The sequence below is a fragment of the Pseudophryne corroboree genome, chromosome 12 (genome assembly GCF_028390025.1).
Source record: "Pseudophryne corroboree isolate aPseCor3 chromosome 12, aPseCor3.hap2, whole genome shotgun sequence".
Lineage (NCBI taxonomy): Eukaryota > Metazoa > Chordata > Amphibia > Anura > Myobatrachidae > Pseudophryne > Pseudophryne corroboree.
This window is the reverse complement of record NC_086455.1, coordinates 114,180,600-114,201,532: the sequence shown is the minus strand read 5'-3', so window position 1 is coordinate 114,201,532 and position 20,933 is coordinate 114,180,600. Positions and strand designations below refer to the sequence as shown.

At 46.3% G+C, this 20,933-nt stretch overlaps 1 protein-coding gene across 3 annotated transcripts in view; it reads left to right on the top strand.

Annotated features, from left to right (window-relative positions):
- BAZ1A (bromodomain adjacent to zinc finger domain 1A) overlaps nucleotides 1-20,933 on the top strand; it is a 284,468-nt gene that overhangs the window by 231,029 nt on the left and 32,506 nt on the right. For all 3 annotated transcript variants that reach the window (XM_063947878.1, XM_063947879.1, XM_063947877.1), the window contains exons 21-24: nucleotides 6,567-6,715; nucleotides 7,284-7,379; nucleotides 7,469-7,716; nucleotides 13,380-13,558. In XM_063947878.1, the coding sequence (XP_063803948.1) occupies nucleotides 6,567-6,715; nucleotides 7,284-7,379; nucleotides 7,469-7,716; nucleotides 13,380-13,558 (672 nt within the window). The remainder of the gene's footprint in view (nucleotides 1-6,566; nucleotides 6,716-7,283; nucleotides 7,380-7,468; nucleotides 7,717-13,379; nucleotides 13,559-20,933) is intronic.

Genomic DNA, 20,933 nt, shown 5'->3' with positions numbered 1-20,933 from the left:
GATGTATCTATATCTACTATGCGCTTCAGTTATAACCTGACAAAGTGCTTTATTATAAATAGGAATTTAATGTATAAGGTGAAAGCACATGCCTGGACGCCATTTTAACGCAACTACTTGATTCTTTTTACAGAAAGTTTGGTGCCGGTCCTACAACACACAGCCACTGGGGGGTTCAGGGGGGTTAGTAGGAATAATGTGAAATATATATTTAACTGGTTTTAGTGTGTTACACATGCACTGCACTTCTCGATTATACACACTTTAGTTAAATTTGTTATTGAGTTGTGGCTATTGCCTCTCACTATATACCTGTCTGACTCTGTGCATGGTTAGTAAAGCTTATGCAAAAGTGAGCGTGGGTTACCTGATGGAACTCTCCCTCCCCCCCCCCCCCCCCCCATTCCAGTCCCCGCTGCAACGACTCTTACAGACCTGTAGCTATGCTAAGTCAATGTATACAGCAGTTGGGGTGGTGTTAGACCTGCTTTAATTGGAGTTTGGGTTAACCAGGTTGTCGTTGCATGGCCAACACTGCTCAAATTTGCCCTACAACAGTATCTTCCTTTAGACCAGCTTATAATTCTTGCTAATCACATCTGTGAATCTGCAGAGTATTTAGGTACGGCTTCTATTGACGTCGGCCAGGTTTGTTCTCTGCTTTCAGCTTCACTAGTTGCGATCCGACGGGCGTTTTGGCTGTGCTCTTGGCAGGCAGAGGCTGAGTCAAAATGAAGAATAGAAGTATTGCATTACGCTGGCGAGTTATTTGGTCCTCAATTGGACAAATGGATTTCTCAGGCTACTGGGGGAAAATCTGTTTTCCTGCCATTGCCCGCACCAGTTCCTAAACGGAAATACGCTGAACCTGCACTCAAATCTTTTCGACCTCCGTCCTCTTGAGACCGTGCTAGAGGAACAACCATACAGAGTACACGTGGTACAGGACGTGGTTTCCAACAAACCAATTACCATTGTCAGTACTCAAAGTTCGCTGACAAGCCTGTGGCATGACGGGCTTCCAGCCCATCTCGGATCTTCAGTGGTAGGAGCATGCCTTCAAACGTTTCACTTGGCGTGGTTTGAAATCCACAGATGAGTGGATCCGCAATTTCTCTTACGTCCTAGAGCATGCTGGGGTCCATATTAGTACCATAGGGTATAGACGGGTCCACCAGGAGCCATTGGCACTTTAAGAGTTTAACAGTGTGGGCTGGCTCCTCCCTCTATGCCCCTCCTACCAGACTCAGTTTAGAAAATGTGCCTGGAGAAACCGGTCACAGCTAGGGGAGCTCTACTGAGCTTCTTTAGAAAAGTTTATTTTAGAGCTTGTTTTTTTACAGGGAGTCTGCTGGCAATAGCCTTCCTGCATCGAGGGACTGGGGGGGGAGCAGTGTCCGCCCTGCGGGGTCTGAGCCACTGTCTCCGCTGACTGGGCACTGAGCTCCAGAGGGGATAGATTGCTCCCTGCCGCAGGGGAACGCTCACCCCCAGCAGCATGCTACCACCCCCTTACAGAGCTGAAGTGTGGCAAATGAGTAATCGGCTCCTTAACAAGCAGGGAGGCGATGTGAAGATGGTGGCTACAGGGTAGGAGTGCAGTACTAACTACGCTCCGGGAGCTCAGCGGTACTTAGGTGGGGCGCCCTGAGCCGGCGCCTTAACCCTACACTGACCAAAGAGCCTGTCGGGATCCGCGGATCTCAGCCAGCACTCAGGCCAGTATAATCAAGGAAGAGCGTCAAGACAGCGCCATTAAGGGGGCGGAGCTTCTCAGAGCAGACCCAGCAGCGTTCAGCGCCATTTTCCTGCCTGCAGACACGCTGCCAGTGGAACAGCAGTCTCTCCAGAGCACTTCCAGCTATCTGTACGGTACCAGGGGGTTGTAGAAGGGAGGGGAGGCTGTGTATAGACTGTCACCTATTAAGGGACACAGTCAGCGCTGGTTAAGGGTCTCCCTATACCTATATAGCACGCTGTGTGGGTTGGCCCCAATCTCTGTGTCTCTCTGCCATTCTTGTGGGGTGGGGTTTCTGTCTGCCCTATAACCTGTGTGTGTGTGTGTGGGGTGTACAAGCAAACATGTCTAGAGACTCCGTCTCATATGCTGCAGAGGATTTATCTTCTCAGGAAGATCCCATCCCATGTAATCAGGATTGCACTGTTGTAGCGCAGATCCCAGCTAGTGAACCTCTCTTAGGGGGCCTATTTCTCAGATTTCTGAAAGGGTTGCAAGGACTGAGCATGCTACTCAGGTATTGCAGTCCTCTATGGCAGTATGGTCTGATACTGCGCCCTTGGGGGCCCCCTGCGGTACATTCTCACAAACGTGCTCTTGCCCAGATTATACAGGATGACACTGATACCGATTCTGACACAGCAGGCGGTGATGGGGTTGTGTCGAGGGGGTAGGCATCACTTGCTAAGGGGGTGCAGTTGTTGATTGAGGCCATGCGGCATGTGTTACATATTTCTGACACACCTACTGAGCAGGTTGAGGAGGCCTTTTTTACAGACCGTAAGAAAGCCCCTCTCACCTTCCCGGCATCTAAGGAATTAAATGCTATATTTGAAAAATCCTGGGAAATCCCGGAGAAAAAAATCCAGATCCCTAAAAGGGTTCTGGTTGCTTTTCCCTTCCCGGAAGATGATAGAAAAAAATGGGAGTCTCCGCCTATAGTTGACGCCTCTGTCTCTAGGCTGTCAAAACAGGTGGTCATACCAGTCCCAGGATCTACCGCGTTGAAAGACCCGGCAGATCGCAAAGTGGATGCTACGCTCAAATCCATATACACGGCTTTAGGGGCTATACTGCGGCCTACTATTGCCTGTGCATGGATTTCTAAAGCTTGCCAAGTGGTCAATCACTCTGCAGGAGGACTTGACTACAATGGCTAAAGGTGACGTTGATTTATTTTTACGTAACATACAGGATTCTGCAGGGTTCCTGGTAGAATCCATGAAGGATCTGGGTTCCATGGCTGCGGGGATCTCCTCCATGTCCGTCTCTGGCTGCGCCAATGGTCTGCGGACGTGGAATCCAGGAAAAGTGTGGAGAGCCTACCCTATACAGGTCAGGCTCTGTTTGGGGAGGTGCTGGATGCGTGGATTGCCACGGCTGCAGTGGGTATGTCTCCTTTTCTCCCCTCAGCTGTACTGGCTACGAAGAAGCCTTTTACGCCCAACACGTCACAGTCCTTTCGGCCCACTAGGCCTAGAAAGTACAAACCCTCTCACACCTTCTTTAGATATTGGATATTGTGTCCCGGGGGTACAGGCTGGAGTTTCAAACTCTCCCACCTCACAGATTCCTCAAATCAGTCTTGCCGCCTTTGCTGGCAGACAGAGCTATTCTACTGGGCGCTATCCGAAAATTGATAGTGTCCGAGGTCATTGTTCCAGTTCCACCTCATCAGTTGACCAAAGGTTACTATTCGAACCTTTTTGTGGTTCCGAAGCCGGATGGTTCAATAAGGCAAATTCTGAACTTGAAATCTTTGAACCCTTATCTCAGGGACTTCAAATTCAAGATGGCCTCAGAGAGCGTGGTTCTCGGATCTCCGTGGTCTACTCGCAGACAATCCGTGGCCACTTCAATTACGTCCAGACCTACTACAACAGGGTCGGTTCCTTTACCCCGATTTAGCGCAGCTGCTTTTGATGGGGTGGCTGTTGGGACCGCTCTCGTAAGACAAGAGGGCATTCCAGAGTCTGTTATACCAACCATGTTATGTGCTAAAAATCCAGTTACATCAGCTCATTCTCTCAGGATTTGGCGAGCTTATATAGGTTGGTGTGAAGCTTGGACGTTTTCCGACATCTTCTTTCAAATTTTCCCATCTTTTGCTATTTTTCCATACGGGGTTAGATAGAGGACTACGTTTAGCTACACCATAGGTGCAGGTCTCTGCCTTGTCCGTTTTCTTTCAAAGGCGTTTGGCCCTTTTGCCAACAGTTCACACTTTCCTGCAAAGTGTCCTCAGAGTTCAACCTCCGTTTATACCACCTACAGCGCCATGGGATTTGAATCTAGTTTTAGCTTTTTTGCAGTCTCCAATTTTTTTTAACCCTTACAAGAAGTGGATGTTAAGTTTCTAACTAGGAAAACAGTGTTTTTCCTAGCCTTAGCTTCGGCAAGGCGTGTTTCAGAATTGGGTGCCTTATCTGATACTTCGTGATGACAGAGTGTAACTTCGGACGAATCCCGCTTTTCTACCTAAGGTAGTATCTTCCTTTCACATCAATCAACCAATCGTAGTTCCTGTTTTTTCAGAAGGTTCAGGAACTCCAGTTACTTTGGATGGAGTAAGCGCACTGCGCATTTATGTAGTCCGAACATCAATAGTGCATAAAACAGATGCATTCTTTGTTCTCTCTGATGCAGTCAAGATAGGGTGGACCGCTTCCAAACAGACCTTGGCCAGATCGATTAAGCTGACCATTCGTAAAGCGTACTTTCATGCTAGTCTACCACCGCCTGCATCTGTTTCAGCACATACTCGTGCTGTGGGAACGCCATGTGCAGCCGGTCGTGGAGCTTCTACGACGCAATGTTGCCATGCGGCTACATGGTCATCAGTGCACACGTTTGTGCGCTTTTAAACATTTGATACGTTTGCGGCATCAGCATCTAGCTTTGGCCGTCTAGTGTTAAAGGTGACAACCAGTTCTCGCGCCCAAGGGGGAAATTTTGGTACGTCCCAAGCGTACTCCAGTGACCCCCTAGTGGATGAAAAAGAAAATAGGATTTTGGTACTTAACCAGATAAATCCTTTTCTTTGAATCCACAGGGGCACTATAGCAGTTTCACCAAGATTGTGGTAAGTTCAGTATATCTTATGGTAACACATTTTCACCGACTTGTTCAAATGTTAAGGTGATTGTTATCTATTGTGTCAACTTTCTAGTTGTCCGTTATGTTATAATGTTAAATGTAATTCTCCATTGTTCCTCCTCTATCGCTCCTGTTCGTCTCAGTAAAAAACACTGAGGTACTTTGGGAGTATGGAGGGGCTGGTGGTTTACTAATTTAAATATTTAAATGTGCTATCCCTGCTAATGCCCCGTCCATATCCCAAGAGTACTCCAGTGACCCCTGTGGATTCAAAGTAAAGGTTTTATCTGGTAAGTACCAAATTCCTATTTTATAATTCAGAACATTTTTCATATCTACAGTATATATGATTAATTTGAACAACTGCCTTGCAGGTAGTGCATTGACTTTGGTCTTTTTCTTTTAGAACCAACTGTCTTTGATAGACTAGTAGTTGTATAATAAACAATATATAGTTCCATTTAATGAAGGCAAAAATAAATTGTCTACTATATGCAAGTTTTAGTTTCGGTATTAGTATGCATTATTTAAATATGGAACATGTTTAAAGATGTCAACCGAAATACACTTTTTCATGTTCATTTATCCACGATTTAACAGAATGGCCTTGTTTTGCCCAGCTATTGAGTGATACACCCTACCTGCATACTAAACGGGGAGAAACTAGGGGATTCTGTACTGGAAAAAGATTTAGGTGTTCACATAGATAATGAACTTAACAGTAGTAACCAAATTAGGTATGCAGCAAAAAAGGCAAACAAGATATTAGCATGCATTAAGACGGTAATTGATGCAAGGGATGAGGCGAAATCTTAAATATGGTGTACAATTATGGGCACCATACTATAAAAAGGATATACTGGAACTAGAGAAGGTTTAGAGATGAGCAACCAAATTCATAAAGGGGATGGAGACTCTAGAATATGAGGAAAGACTTGCTAGGCATGTTTACATTGAAAAAAAGGAGATTGAGGGGACATGATTAACATTTACAAATATATAAGGGGTCAATAGACAGAGCTAGCGGAGGATTTGTTTTTGGTAAGATCATCAAAAAGGACACGTGGACACCCGCTTAGGTTTGGAGGAGAGGAGATTTCGCACAAAGAGACTGAAAGGTTTCTTCACAGTAAGGATAATACATATATGGAATTCCCTGCCTGAGAGAGTAGTAATGGCGGACTCTGTCACTACTTTTACAAATGGGCTTGATAAATTCCTAATGGATAAGGATATACAGGGCTATGATGGGTAAATCATGTACTATAGTAACAAAAAAACTGAGTATTTTAGTTTACGGCTAAACACTCACCACAGTTAAAATCAGTATTAAAAATAGTTCAGTGTAGGAGACCACGAACAGGTTGAACTCGATGGACAAATTTGTCTCTTTTCAACCTCAGAAACTGTTGCTATGTTACCCCCATCCCACTCTTAACATCAGAGCTGTCGTGGGACATATCTTGAGCTGTGATCATCCCAAGCATGGCACTCCTGCAGCTATCCCAGAAGGGTAGTGCGGGGATTTTCACAAAATCGCTCATTACATTTTTCATTTACAACTGAAATGACCATCATTTACCATATTTAAGTCTTGCTGAATATAACTTTATTCAAGCGTCAAAATAAATTTCAGTAACTATCATCACCTGCAAGTTTTTTAATGCTTTATTACATTACTATATTGTTTTTGTGGAGATTCATAGCTACAGTGTCTTTATTTTTTATGCAGGTTGCATGGTTTGAAAAACAACACACCAAGTGCAGCATCTACAAATGCCAGCACTCCTCAGTCAGCAACGAATTCTATACATTACCTTGCACGAGTATTACTACAAATAGAGCAAGGAGTGGAACGCAAGTACTTAAAAGCCCCTCTTGGTAAGTAGGTTCTGAATAGGTTCTACTGTGGAGTCGTGGACGTATTCTGGTGATTTATTGCAGCAAGAGATACAGTAGTATCCCTTATGAGGCAAAGCTAAAATTTGCTAAGTCATTTATCACACTGTGGCAGATGTATTAATCCTGGAGAATGGATAAAGCAGTGATAAGTGGAAGGTGATAACGCACCAGCCAGTCAGCTCTTAACTGTCCTTTTTTTTTTTTTTCTTAATCAAATCCGTAATGATTGGCTGGTGCGTTATCACCTTACACTTATCACTGCTTTATCACTTCTTTATCCCTTCTCCAGTTATTACATCTGTTTAATTTGGTTATTTTCTTCTACAACTATTGCTATTAAGTATATCTTCAACATGTGTACTGTCATGGGAGAGGAGTTGCTTTAGGATTCCAAATATTATTGGTTAGTTTTTGCATAATGTACAGTGTCAATTGGTTTCTATTAGATCCTTGGGGGAGGGAGATGCCAACCCACCCACCTTTCCCAACCTACATACTATAGTTTTCTCACTGATCTGGCAATGTAACACTATTTGATCTTATATAGGAGATGCAGAAGATCATAAAAAGGATTCAAAATCAGACAAAAAAAAGAAGGAAGACAAGAAAAAGAGAGACGATGATCAAACTAATGAAAGAGAGGGTGTGTTATATTTTTTTTATTACATTGTCTGTTTAATTTGTGAATGTTGCATGAAATTGCAGCATAACTTTTTCTGTTTTTTGCTTTAGATACTAGTGACAGTGGGCGTGTCCAAAGGACATTATTGGATCGCTGGCGGGAATCATTACTGTCATCTGGCAGCTTTTCTCAAATCTTCCTGCACTTGTCCACTTTGGAACGCAGCATCTTGTGGTCCCACTCCATTCTCAATGCCAGGTGCAAAGTGTGTCGTAAGAAAGGAGATGGAGAGAGCATGCTCTTGTGTGATGGCTGTGAGAGAGGACACCATATCTATTGTGTCAGGCCAAAGCTGAAGGTTAGCTCCATACAATTTACTGAATGCCATAATTTGTGGTTTTCTATTGAAAATAAACTTTAGTTAATGGTAGTAATGGGATACATGTTTTGTTACCAGAATACAGGATGGTTGTGTATTTTATTTGTGGTCATTGGGCTTGCGAGAAAGTAGTATAAAGTTTAATCTCTGTATAAGTTTTTAGCTTCTTTCCTCCATTATACATTTCTTGCTTCATGATAAAGGTCTGAAGAACCAACTAGACCATTTTGGATGATATCACTTTTATTTGATAATGTGTGAGAATTTGTTCGAAAGCACTTTTCTCTAGCATCCATAAGGGATAATGGGGGAATCTAGTACGATGGGGTATAGACGGGGTCCAAAGGAGCCGGTGCACTTTAAATTTCTTCAACTGGGTGTGCTGGCTCCTCCCCTTAATGCCTCCTCCCACAGGCAGTTTAGAAAAAAAGTGCCCTCAGGAGAGGATGCACATCTCTGCAGCTCCAGAGAGTTTTCTTCAGTTTCTTTTAAATCTTTATTTTCAGCATGTTGTTTGGGCAACGGCATACCTACACCGTGGGAGTTAGGGGGAAGACTGTCACCGGCCTTGCAAGGTGTCAGAGGCGCTTCCACGCTGCAGGACCACCTTCCTGAGAGGTTGTTGTACAGTGGGGCACTGCGCCTTAGCGGTCATAATCACCGCACACCACTAACGATAGCCTAAACGTGACATCTGTGGTGAGTACAAACCGGGGTCCCCACTAGGGGTTCCCCCAGTTTTCGGTGCGGCAGAATGCGGGGGTGGCATACGGAACCCTCCTGGGGGGACCCGCTATAGCCCCCTGTTTACACTGGCAGTGGTGGCTTAAACTAGCACTTGTGTGATGTTTTTTTTACTCAAGGGGAGACTTTTGCCAGTATAAATATGACTGAATCTCCGGCACCATTACAGGGGGCGGAGCTTCCTCAGAGCGGGACCAGCAGCTTTCTGGCGCCTTCCTCTGCTTACAGCTGCTGCAGCAGCAGGCACACACAGCTCCTCCAGACACTCAGGATACGCAGGAAAACTGGTACAGGGGTGTAGCAAAGGGGGAAAGCCGCTGTTGTACACTAATCTGTGTCCTGGAAAGGACAAAAAAACAAAACTGTTTCACCGTGATATATCAGCTTGCAGCCTCACTGGAGCTGCTTAGCTTGGGTGTGCTGTTCCTTCCTCTGTGTCTCCCTCTCACATACAGTAAGGGCAGGCTTACTATCATATTACTTGTCTGTGTGTATGTAGTGTAGTAAAACACTAATTATGCAGTGTGTGTCACACCAAATTCTCTACTCCTACGTCTGGTTCATTATCATGTGAACAATGTAGTCATTCCTCACAGCACAGTGAGGGGACTGGCGGGAAGGGTCAAGAGCCTTCCTGGCTAGGTGCTATAAAAAAACATGTCAGATGTGTCATCCCGGCTCACTGCTAATGCTCAAAAAACAACAGTTGCAGCAGGCTATTGCAGACCTGGCTGCAAGGGCAGAACAAAAATCCACCCTTTCCCCTCTAATTCAGGGCCACTAAACCGTGGGTTACCTGCTTTACTCTCAGATTCAGATGAGGAAATACTGGAGGATTGGGAGGAATTGGAACCTGTTACTTGGGATTCCCCTTTTGCACAGGGTATTGAACCCCTCATTTTAGCTATATGGGACGTGTTAAAACTCCCTCTAGAGGACGCTGCAAACAGCAGTCGTTTTTTTCTTCACACAGAACAAGCCCAGTGTCACTTTCCCTGATTATGCAGTTAGATGACCTTTTTAAGTTAGCCTGGAAAAATCCAGATAAATTCTGGGAAGAACCCCCGGCTGTAGACGTTTCAGACTCAGGAGGGCCTCTCGGGGGATATGCCCCTGGTCACTACATTGACTCTCCTGAAACACATTCAGGACACTGCACGTGTCTTGTGTGACTCCCTCCAAGAGATAGATAATATTAATGCTAGAACCACTGCTATGGCAGTGAGGGCGCGCAGGAGTTTGTGGTTGTGTCAGTGGATAGCGGACGCAGAATCTAAGCACAGTGTTGAGTCTCTCCCCTTTTCGGGGGAATGGCTCTTCAGGGTAGAATTGGATACGTGGATTTCTAAAGTTACTGCGAGGAAATCCACGTTTCTCCCCTCTGGGACCCCTCCGGTTAGAGGCACCAACGTGGCTAGAGGCACCAGAGGTAAGACAAGAAAACCAGTGATCGCCAGTTCTCGGGAACAGAGCACCAGTTCAGCTTTCACTAAGGCCTTAGCATGATGGTGCCCACCCACTCCGAAAGTGGGAGCTCGTCTGCGTCACTTCAGCCGCATCTGGGAAAATTCCTGCCAGGATACCTGGGTTAAGGACCTCATTTATCAGGGCTACAAGCTGGAGTTTGACAGTGCTCCTCCCCAATGATTTTTCAAATCAAGCTTACCAGCTTTGGAGGATACGCGTGTTACGCTGCAACAGGCCATCCTGAAGTTGGTCCATTCCCAAGATATTGTTCCAGTGCCGCTGCATCAACAGGGAAATGGTTACTACTCCAACCTGTTCGTGGTGCCGAACTCAGACTGTTCAGTAAGACCCATTTTGAAGCTAAAATCCTTGAACTCTTACCTAAAGGTTGTCAAGTTCAAAATGGAATCCTTGCGAGCGGTGATTGCGGGCCTGGAAGAACGGGGGAGTTCATGGTCTCCCTGGATATCAAGGACGCCTTTCTCCATGTCCCCATTTGGCCACCTCATCAGGCCTACCTGATGTTTTCCATGCTGAACGATCGCTACCAGTTACAAAAGCTACCCTTCGGCCTGTCCACGGTTCCGAGGGTGTTCACGAAGGTGATGGTGGAGATGATGATCCAACTCTGGGTCCAGGGGGTCAATGTTGTCCCTTACCTGGACGATCTTCTGATAAAAGCAAGATCCAAGGAGCTTTTATTGCTCCATATAAACCGCACTATCCAGCTTCTGTCCCATCACGGGTGGATCCTCAATTTACAGAAGTCCCACCTGGAGCCAACTCAGAGGCTCCTGTTCCTGCAGGGAATGTTGCTGGATACTGTGGCCCAAAAGGTGTTTCTTCCAGAGGACAAGCGAGAACCCTTCAGGAGATGGTTTGCATGGTTCGCCGGCCTTCTCGGGTATCCATCCATCTTTGCATAAGATTGTTGGGGAAAATGGTTGCCTCATACGAGGCGATCCAGTATGGAAGGATCCATGCCAGAACTTTTCAGTTGGACCTCCTGAGCAAGTGGTCCGGATCACATCTTCAGATGCACTGGATAATTAAGCTGTTGCCTCAGGCCAGGATTCCTCTCCCGTGGTGGCTACAGTCCTCCAACCTACTGGAAGGCCAAAGTTTCGGGATTCAGGATTGGATTCTCCTCACGATAGATGCGAGGATGGGGAGCTGTCACCCAGGGTGTTTAGTTCAAGGGCAGGTGGTCAGCCCACAAAGCCATCCCTCCGATCAACATTCTGGAACTTCGGGCGATCTACGATGCCTGCTTCAGGTCTCTCCTCTGTTCAGGGATCACGCGATCCAGGTACAGTCGGACAACGCCACGGCAGTGGCATACATCAATCGACAAGGGGGGACAAGAAGCAGGGCCTGCATGCAAGAGGTATCAATGAAACTCCTGGGCAGAAAGAAATGCAAGAGCAATATCCGCAATCTTCATTCCGGTAGTAGACAACTGGCAAGCAGACTTCCTGAGTCGTCACGATCTCCACCCGGTGAGAGTGGGTGCTTCACCATCAGGTGTTTTTTTTAGCAAATCATCGACCGGTGGGGCTGCCCACAGATAGACATGATGGCTTCTCGTCTCAACTAGAAGCTTCGCTGGTATTGCTTTTGAACCATAGACCCTCAGGCGAGGGCAGTAGATGCACTGACATTGCTTTGGCCTTACAGGCTGGTCTACATGTTTCCACCGATTCCATTGCTCCCAAGTGTGCTCAAGCGAATTCGGAATCGGAGTCCAGGCAATTCTGATTGCCCCGGATTGGCCTCGGAGGGCATGGTACGCGGATCTTGTGGACATGTCCGTCGAAGACCCTTGGCCTCTGCCAATGAGAAGATATCTTCTTCAACAAGGACCGTTCGTCTACCCGGACTTACGGCGGCTTCATTTGACATCTTGGAGGTTGAGCGGATCATCCTAGCTCACAAGGGCCTTTCCAAAAAGGTTATTGCTACCATGGTTCAGGCCAGGAAACCTGTGACGACAAAACACTATCATCATATCTGGAGGAGATATGTCTCTTGGTGCGAGGAACGCACGTATCCACCTGCGGAGTTTCACTTGGGACCTTTCCTCCGTTTCCTGCAAGCTGGTGTGGATAAGTGCTTCCGTCTGTGTTCCATTAAGGGTCCAGATTTCGTCCCCCTCCATTTTCTTCCAGAAGAAATTGGTGGTATTGCCAGCAGTTCAGACCTTCTTGCAGGGGATTGCTTCACATTAATCCCCCTTTTGTGCCGCCCACGGCACCCTGGGATTTGAATGTAGTGTTGGAATTTCTACGTTCCTCATGGTTTGAACCTCTCATGACTGTAGAAGACAAGTACCTCACGTTGAAGACTGGGATGTTATTGACCCTGGCTTCTGCTAGGCGTGTCTCTGAATTGGGGGACTTATCGCGTAAAAGCCCTTACTTGATCCAGAGGGGAGCTCAGGACTAGGCAGCAGTTCCTGCCGAAGGTTGTCTCTGCATTCCACTTGAATCAACCTATTGTGGTTCCGTCACGTTCTGACACTTCTGTTACCGCGGGGCATTGGATGCTGTGCGAGCCTTGAAGATCTGTCGATAGAACGGCTCGAATCCGAAAGACTGATCCCTTGTTCGCGCTCTATGATGCACAGAAAAAGGGTTGCCCTGCTTCAAAGCACTCCATTGCTTGTTGGATTAGACTTACTATCCAACAGGCCTATGTGTCGGCAGCCTTACCTGTTCCGAAGTCTCTGAAGGCCCACTCTACAAGATCGGTGGGGTCATCCTGGGCGTCTGCTCGTGGAGTCTCGGCCTTGCAACTATACCGAGCTGCTTCCTGGTCGGGGAAGAACGCCTTTCTGAAGTTCTGCAGGTTTGATACCCTGACCAAAGAGGATAGCCAGTTTGGGCAGGCGGTGCTGCAGAAGTCTCCGCACATTCCCGCCCGTTCTGGAAGCTTTGGGATGTCCCCATCGTACTAGATTACCCCAATATCCCTTATGGATGCTAGAGAAAATAGGATTTTAATTACCTACTGGTAAATCCTTTTCTCGTAGTCCGTAAGGGATATTGGGCACCCGCCTCTATGCGTTGACTTTTCTATGGTTACCTGTTCAGCTGTTGCTGCTTTGTTACCAGCCGTTGCTGGTCGTTTTTAAGTTCGTGGTGTGCTGGTGTGAAAATCTCACCACTCATTGTTATGTTCTTTCTCTCAAGTATGTCTTTTCTCCTTCGGGCACTGTTTTACCTAAAACTGCCTGTGGGAGGGGACATAGAGGGGAGGAGCCAACACACCCAGTTTAAGAAATTGAAAGTGCACCGGCTCCTTTGGACCCCGTCTATACCCCATCGTACTCGATTCCCCCATTATCCCTTATGGACTACGAGAAAAGGATTTACCGGTAGGTAATTAAAATCCTATTTATTTAGTTGTTTGGTTTTTTTTGCCTCTCCCAGTACATTCCTGAAGGGGACTGGTTCTGTCCAGAGTGTCGACCTAAACAGCGTGCCCGCAGGCCTGACCGTCAAAGGCCTTCGATGGATAGTGATTTTGTAGAAGAGGAGGCTATGTCAGAAGAGGATTTTCAGGAGGAATCTGACTACGAAGAAGAGACGGTCATGTCTGAGGAAGAGAGGTGAGACAGGCAGAAGGAAAGCCTCTGTACGCTGGATTCTCATAAATGACAACTTAAAAATGTAATCCTCCTTGGCAATAAAACAGTGAGTAGCTTCCCTTCTAAGTTTGGGTGGATACAGACTAGATGAAAACATCTCCAGATGGCATATAAAGTGGCTCCTCCTCGTCCCCTGTAGTTTTTTTTCCGATTTCTAGTATTCATTAAGTTAGGTAGTGTTTTATTATAGCGCAAAGGGTGCACTCTCAATTGGGTCCTGACAACACACCATCTGATCCTGCAAGCAAATCACGCAATAATGGGGAAGTGGGAACCTCTTATCTTATTATGGCACCACTTATGTCCACATTGGCCGGTGGAGATAGGGCACAAAAATGGGACTATGGCTCTTCCCAGTACCCTTAATGGTAACAAGGTTTGGAAATCCCCTGAACATTATGCGAAGATAGAGAACAATATTTCTCTTTCATCCACTAGGGGACACTCGAGCGTTCCTTAGACATTAGGGATGTGAAGCTTGCTACCGGAGGTGTGGCACAATCTAAAATTAGCATTGTCTGCACAGCCGGCTCCTCCCCCTTCACATTCCTCCTCCCTCAGTTTGGAAAATTGTGCCTAGGAGGTACAAGCACAGAAGGGAGCTCCTGCGCCTTGAAGATTTCTTCCTTTTTTTTTCTTTTTTTTTTTCTTTATACTGACCCAATCCCTCCTAACTAAAGGGAGGGTGCAGGTTTCAAAAGAAAAGATGGTAATAGCCCGATCCCACCTAAAGAAAGGGGGTGCAGGCTTTACCAGGTGAAAAGGCTGCGTCCGCCTAATAAAAGGGGGACAAAGTTCAGGAGTGGAGACAAGGATTCCGACTGAATAGAGACTAAGATCCCAGTGAAAGGGTTCGGTATCTCTATCTGAAGTTTCTCTTCTAACAGTGAGTAGACGGCTGAGCCGAGAAAAAGAATATCCTTATTAGAGAAGAGCAGCTGGAGCCGAGCCAACCTGTTAATAATGGGGGCAAAGGTTTCCATGAAGTGGAGAGACAAGGACCCTGATTGAAAGGGTCGGCATCTCTCCTAAGCAGCACAGTGAGTTGATTTACAGGCAGCATTTTTAAATAGACACTGTTAGACAGAGACAGTCCGTACAGACACTGCCTGTAAGGAGAGTGAGCACTATGAGGGGGCAGCTACATGGAGGGCTCTATTGCAGGCTGAGCACAGACAGTACTTTTAGAGATGTGTCTTAAATTTTTCAGTTGTGGCCATTTTGGATTTTAGAAATAGGCGTCCACCTGTAGTTAGAAAATCTCCCAATCACCGTCAAGTAGATTGAAACATTGTATTAAATTCAGTACATCCTGAGATTAGTTTACATATGGCTGGTGTGGCTACAGAAAGGCTTTGCTGCTGCTGCTAAATCTTTGTATAAAGAATTATGTGGTTTTCTTTTCCCTCCAAAGGATTCTACTGAAAAAGATCCTGAGGAAGAGGAGCAACAGGAGTATAATCCAGTCAAGCCAAGCTGTTCTAACAGTTGGTGCTGTGAGGATTGCAGACGCCAGGCTGGTTTTTAAAAAAATTAAATAAATAAAAATATATATATATATATATTTTTCTTTCTCCTATAATGTAGGCTTAGTTCCAGCTGTGTGTCTAAACCAAGTTTCACTTGCTCGCTATATCCCTGCGGTCTTTCTCTTCCTACTTAAATAGGGTGAAAGCACTGCTGACTATTGATGAAGAATATGTTAAACCGGTCAAAAGCAAACCAAGACCACAAAGAAGCAATAATGGCAAGGAGGTGAGCGATTTATGTTTAGGAATGGACGCTCAACCTGGGAGTAGTGGTCAGTCGGCATCAAGTTGGAGGAATACCGCAAGCACATTTAGAATGGGCAGCAGGGTTTACAAAAATTATGGACTAATTTTTCAGTAGAATGACTCCGCCCGCACATGCAGAAAAGACTGTGTTGGGCAGCAAAGAGACCACTCCCAACCCTACATGAAGAGGAAGGGGGTCTTGTAATTGATGATGAAGAAGGTGAGGCAGTAGAGGCGATACTGAACACCAGTCCGTAAGAGGAGGACTCTGAGGTTAAGGGATTAGATTCTCTTATTAAGCTGTAAAAGGTCCTTAACCTCAATGAGGAAGAAGTAAGAAACTGGAAGGTTTTGATTTATTTCAGTCAAGAACCACGAGGAGCAGATTTTCCAATTCTTCAGTCCCTCCATGTTCAAAGGGAGAAGCTTGGAAGCAGCCTGATTAAATGCTTCCAAAAATTCCAAAGAAGTTCGAGGCCGATTACCCACTACATGTATAGGTGGGAGGTTCCGCAGATGGTGGTTGCCTCTCTGGCTATACTGTCAAGTAGAAGGACAATCTTGCCGATACCAAACTCCAATGTGTTTTCCTGTTTCGAAGTCTCTTAATAAGATGTTAGTAGAAACACGACAGAATCCAGATAAACGGTTTTCTATACCTCGCAGATTTAAGTCTAGTTACCCGTTTCCAGACTCTGTGACATGTACATGGGAGAATCCACCAATAGTTGATTCGTCAGTGTCGAAACTTACAAAGAAATTAACCATACCAGTGCCAGCTGCTACTACGCTTAAAGACCCTTCAGATCGCAAAATAGAAACTATGCTAAAGTCCATGTATGTAGCAGCAGGAGTGCTGCTGAGACCTGGCTTGGTTGGCATCTGGGTCACTAAGGTGCTCATAGTATGGATAACAGAACTCAAGTCTGCCCTACATGACGAACACCTTATACTTCTTGCTGATCAAATGTGTGAGGCTGCGGAGTATCTATGTACAGCTTCTACTGACGTCTGTCAGCTCACTTCTCGCATTTCATCGTCACTGGTTACAGTACGACGAGCTCTCTGGCTGCGTTCTTGGCAAGCGGAGGCAGAGGTCAAAAGAGGTATAGAGGCGTTACCTTACGGTGGCGAGAAGTTGTTTGGTCCTGAATTGGACAAATGGATTCCTGAGGCCACGGGAGGAAAGTCTGTTTTCTTACCATTGCCTCCACCGGTACCAAGACGGAGATACTCTGGACCTGCGTTCAAATCCTTTAGACCTCAGTCCTTTCACGGACGTGGCAGAGGAACAGCCACGCCTGGTAGACGGGGTCGAGGACGTGGTTTCCAACAAACCAACACAAGTCGTCAGGACGCAAAGGTCACCGACAAGCCAGTGGCATGACGGGCTACCAGCCCATCTCGGTTCTCCGATTGTGGGAGCACGCCTTCAGACGTTCCATTTGGCGTGGTTCCAGACATCCGCGGATGGGTGGATCCGCAATTTAGTGTTAAGAGGTTACAAAATAGAGTTCGACTGTCTTCCGCCACTGCGGTTTTTCAAGACAGGCCTACCTCTCTGCAAATTGCCATTCAGTCCCTACTGGATTCAGCAGTTTTGATTCCGGTCCCTGTACACCAACAGGGTCAGGGTTATTATTCCAGTCTGTTTGTGGTACCGAAGCCGGATGGTTCAGTCAGGCTAATATTGAACTTAAAGGGTCTCAATCGGTACGTAACTTACTACAGATTCAAGATGGAATCTCTGCGCTCAGTAATTGCAGGTTTAGAGCCAAAGGAATTCATGATTGCGCTAGATCTCAAGGATGCGTACTTACACATTCCGATTTGGCAACCTCATCAGAGGTTCTTGCGGTTTGCAATACGCCAGAATCATTACCAGTTTCAGGCTCTACCGTTTGGTCTTTCGTCAGCGCCTCGGGTATTCACCAAAGTGATGTCTGTGATGATAGCTCATCTCCGATCCCTGGGAGTGACAATAGTTCCGTACTTAGACAAAGCCCCGTCTCAACAGAATTTACCTACCACAACAGAAAGTACAGATTATTCGCCATCTGGTACAATTAGTGCTCAAGCCACGCACAGTCTCGGTACATTTGTGCATTCGCCTCTTAGGAACAATGGCGGCGGCTTTCGAATCGCTTCAGTTCGGAAGATTTCACTCACGTCCATTTCAACTGGATGTGCTAGCAGAGTGGTCAGGCTCGCATCTGCAGATTCACCACAGGGTGAGGTTGTCGCCAAGGGCAAGGGTGTCTCTACTCTGGTGGCTCAAGGTACACAATTTAACCGCAGGGAATCTGTTCGGCGGCTGGAATTGGATAATTCTAATGACGGACGCGAGTCTCAGAGGTTGGGGAGCTGTAGTTCAAAATTGTCAGCTCCAGGGTCTCTGGGCGGATCACGAAAGATTGCTGTCTATAAATGTCCTGGAACTCCGCGCAATTTACAATGCACTACGACAAGCAGTACACATGCTTCGCTCTGACTGTCCAAGTGCAGTCAGACAACGCAACGGCAGTCGCATACATCAACAAACAAGGAGGAAGGAGAAGCCGCATGGCAATGTGGGAAGTAGCTCGAATCCTCAATTGGGCAGAATACCACCAGGTGATATTGTCGGCAGTGTTCATTCCGGGAGTGGACAACTGGGAGGCGGATTATATCAGCCGTCGGGATTTTCATCCAGGAGAATGGGCATTAAATCTAGAAGTGTTTCACATGTTGGTTCAGCGGTGGGGTTACCCTCAAGTGGACCTGATGGCGTCTCGCCACAATCACCAAACGCTCCAGTATGTGTCCAGAACGAGAGATCCAAAGGCAGTGGCGGTGGATGCTCTCACAATCGCTTGGCCGTACAGCCTAGTGCATCTGTTTCCACCGTTTCCGCTGCTCCCTCTGGTGCTAAAACGGATCAAAAGAGAGTCTGTCACAGTCATACTAGTGGCACCTCATTGGCCTCGGAGAGCTTGGTTCTCGGATCTCCACGGACTACTCGCAGACGATCCTTGGCCGCTCCCACTACATCCGGACTTGTTACAACAGGGTCCGTTCCTTTACCCTGATTTAGCGCGGCTGCGTTTGACGGGGTGGCTATTGAGACCACACTTTTAAGATGTGAGTGCATTCCAGAATCGGTTATACCAACCATGTTACGCGCTAGGAAGCCAGTTACGGAAGCTCATTATTACAGAATTTGGCGTGGCTATATAGGTTGGTGTGAAGCTCGGAAGTTTCCGACATCATCTTTCAAGTTATCCCGTCTTTTGCTATTTCTACAGACGGGGTTAGATGGAGGACTGCGTTTATCTACACTAAAGGTGCAGGTATTTGCATTGTCAATTTATTTTCAAAGACGATTGGCTCTATTGCCGTTGGTACACACTTTTCTGCAAGGTGTCTTCAGAGTACAGCCTCCATTCATTCCACCTACAGCGCCATGGGACTTGAATCTGGTTTTAGATTTCCTACAGTCTTCATATTTTAAACCCTTACAGCAAGTGGATATAAAGTTTCTCACTTGGAAAAAATTTTTCTTCTAGCCTTAGCTTCGGCAAGGCGTGTTTCAGATTTGGGTGCCTTGTCATGCAAGCCACCGTATTTGGTGTTTCATGATGACAGAGCGGAACTTCGGCCGAATCCCGTTTTCTTACCAAAGGTAGTGTCATCTTTTCACATCAATCAACCAATAGTAGTTCCTGTGTTAACAGCGCATTCTGGAACTCTGGATGTGGTACGCGCATTACGCGTTTATGTATCCCGAACGTCTACAGTTCGTAAGACTGATACGTTGTTTGTTCTCTATGATGCTGCCAAGATGGGTTGGCCAGCTTCTAAGCAGACATTATCCAGATGGATAAAACTGACCATACGTAAGGCTTACCTTCATGCTAGGTTACAGCCGCCTACATCAGTAACAGCTCATTCCACACGTTCTGTGGGAACTTCATGGGCAGCAGGTCCTGGAGCTTCTACGACGCAGCTTTGCCGTGCGGCTACATGGTCTTCAGTGCACACGTGTTTGCGCTTTTACAAGTTTGATACGTTTGCGGCATCAGCATCTAGCTTTGGCCGCCTAGTGTTACAGGTGCCAAACAGCTCTCCCGCCCACGGGGGAAGCTTTGGTACATCCCAAGAGTACTCCAGTGACCCCTAATGGATGAAAAAGAAAATAGGATTTTGGTACTTACCAGGTAAATCCTTTTCTTTGAATCCATAGGGGGCACTGGACGCCCACCCAGAGCAGTTTTACCTGGTTTGTGGTAAGTTCAGGGGATCTTATGGTAACACACTTTCACCGACTGGTTCAAATTATCAAGTGCTAGTTATGGTGTCAACTGTTTAGTTGTCAGTAACGTTATGTGTCAACTTCATTGTTGTACGTTATGTTATATGTAATACTCCATTGTCAACCTCTCTATAGCTCCTGCTCGGCTCAGTAAAAAACACTGAGGTACTCTGGGATATGGAGGGGTGGAGTGTTCTAAATTTAAATATTCCGTGCCCTGTTCCTATGGAGACCGTCCATATCCCAAGAGTACTCCAGTGCCCCCTATGGATTCAAAGAAAAGGATTTACCTGGTAAGTACCAAAATCCTATTATTTTAAAGGAGGCGTCCGATCGCAAGGTAGACGAGAATCTATTTTTTGTAGCTGCTACAACACACAGACCTACTAATGTTAGTGCCTGGGTCACCAAGGCTATTATAGCATGGTCTGGTCGTATTGTTCAGGCTGTAGAGAAAGATACAGCAGGAGTAAATAGTTAGACTAGCGGAGCATATCGGTGAGTCGACTACTTACATTTGCCAGGCCGCAAAGGGATGCTACCAGAATTGCATCATACTTCTCTACGTCGGCCATATCAGAAATAAGGATTCTGTGGCTCAGAGACCGGAAAATCTTTATAGCTGCAAGGGCATCACACAGACCTATGAGGTCCGTGCTTTGGAAAAATGGTCTGGGCAGAACAGGTAGGAGGAGGTCTCCCAAGGAGGGGACGTTTTAATTGGTCTATAATTAGACAAGTGGATTTCACAAACCGAGAAAAAAATCCTCTTTTCTGCATACCACGTTTCATAAAGCTACGCTAATAGGCAGAAATTACTATGGTCCAGTATTTGGGTCCTTTTGTGCTAGAGAAGAGGTTTTAGCTTTCAAGCGCGTGAAAACGGAGACCGTTCTCAGTGCACAGTCCAGAAACAGGTCTCTAAGACAAGCTCACCTTGGGCGTCCTATGATAGGCGCAGGTTTTGAAAGGTTTCGGGACACCTGGGCCGAGACTTTGCCAAATAATGGGATTCAACGGAATCCAACGGGATTGCCTCGGTGCCCTCAGAAAGCAAAAGCCCTACTGATAGCGATCCAAAAATTGCTACAGTCAGAAGTCATTACTCCAGTTCCCGCCTCTCAATGAGGAACGGGGTTCTATTCCAATCTTTTTGTCGTACCAAAGCCAGACTGGACGGTCAGACCGATACTCAATTTAACAGCTTTAAACCGATTTCTATGGGTCTACAAATTCAAGATGGAATCAATTCAGTCGGTCATTGCAGGTT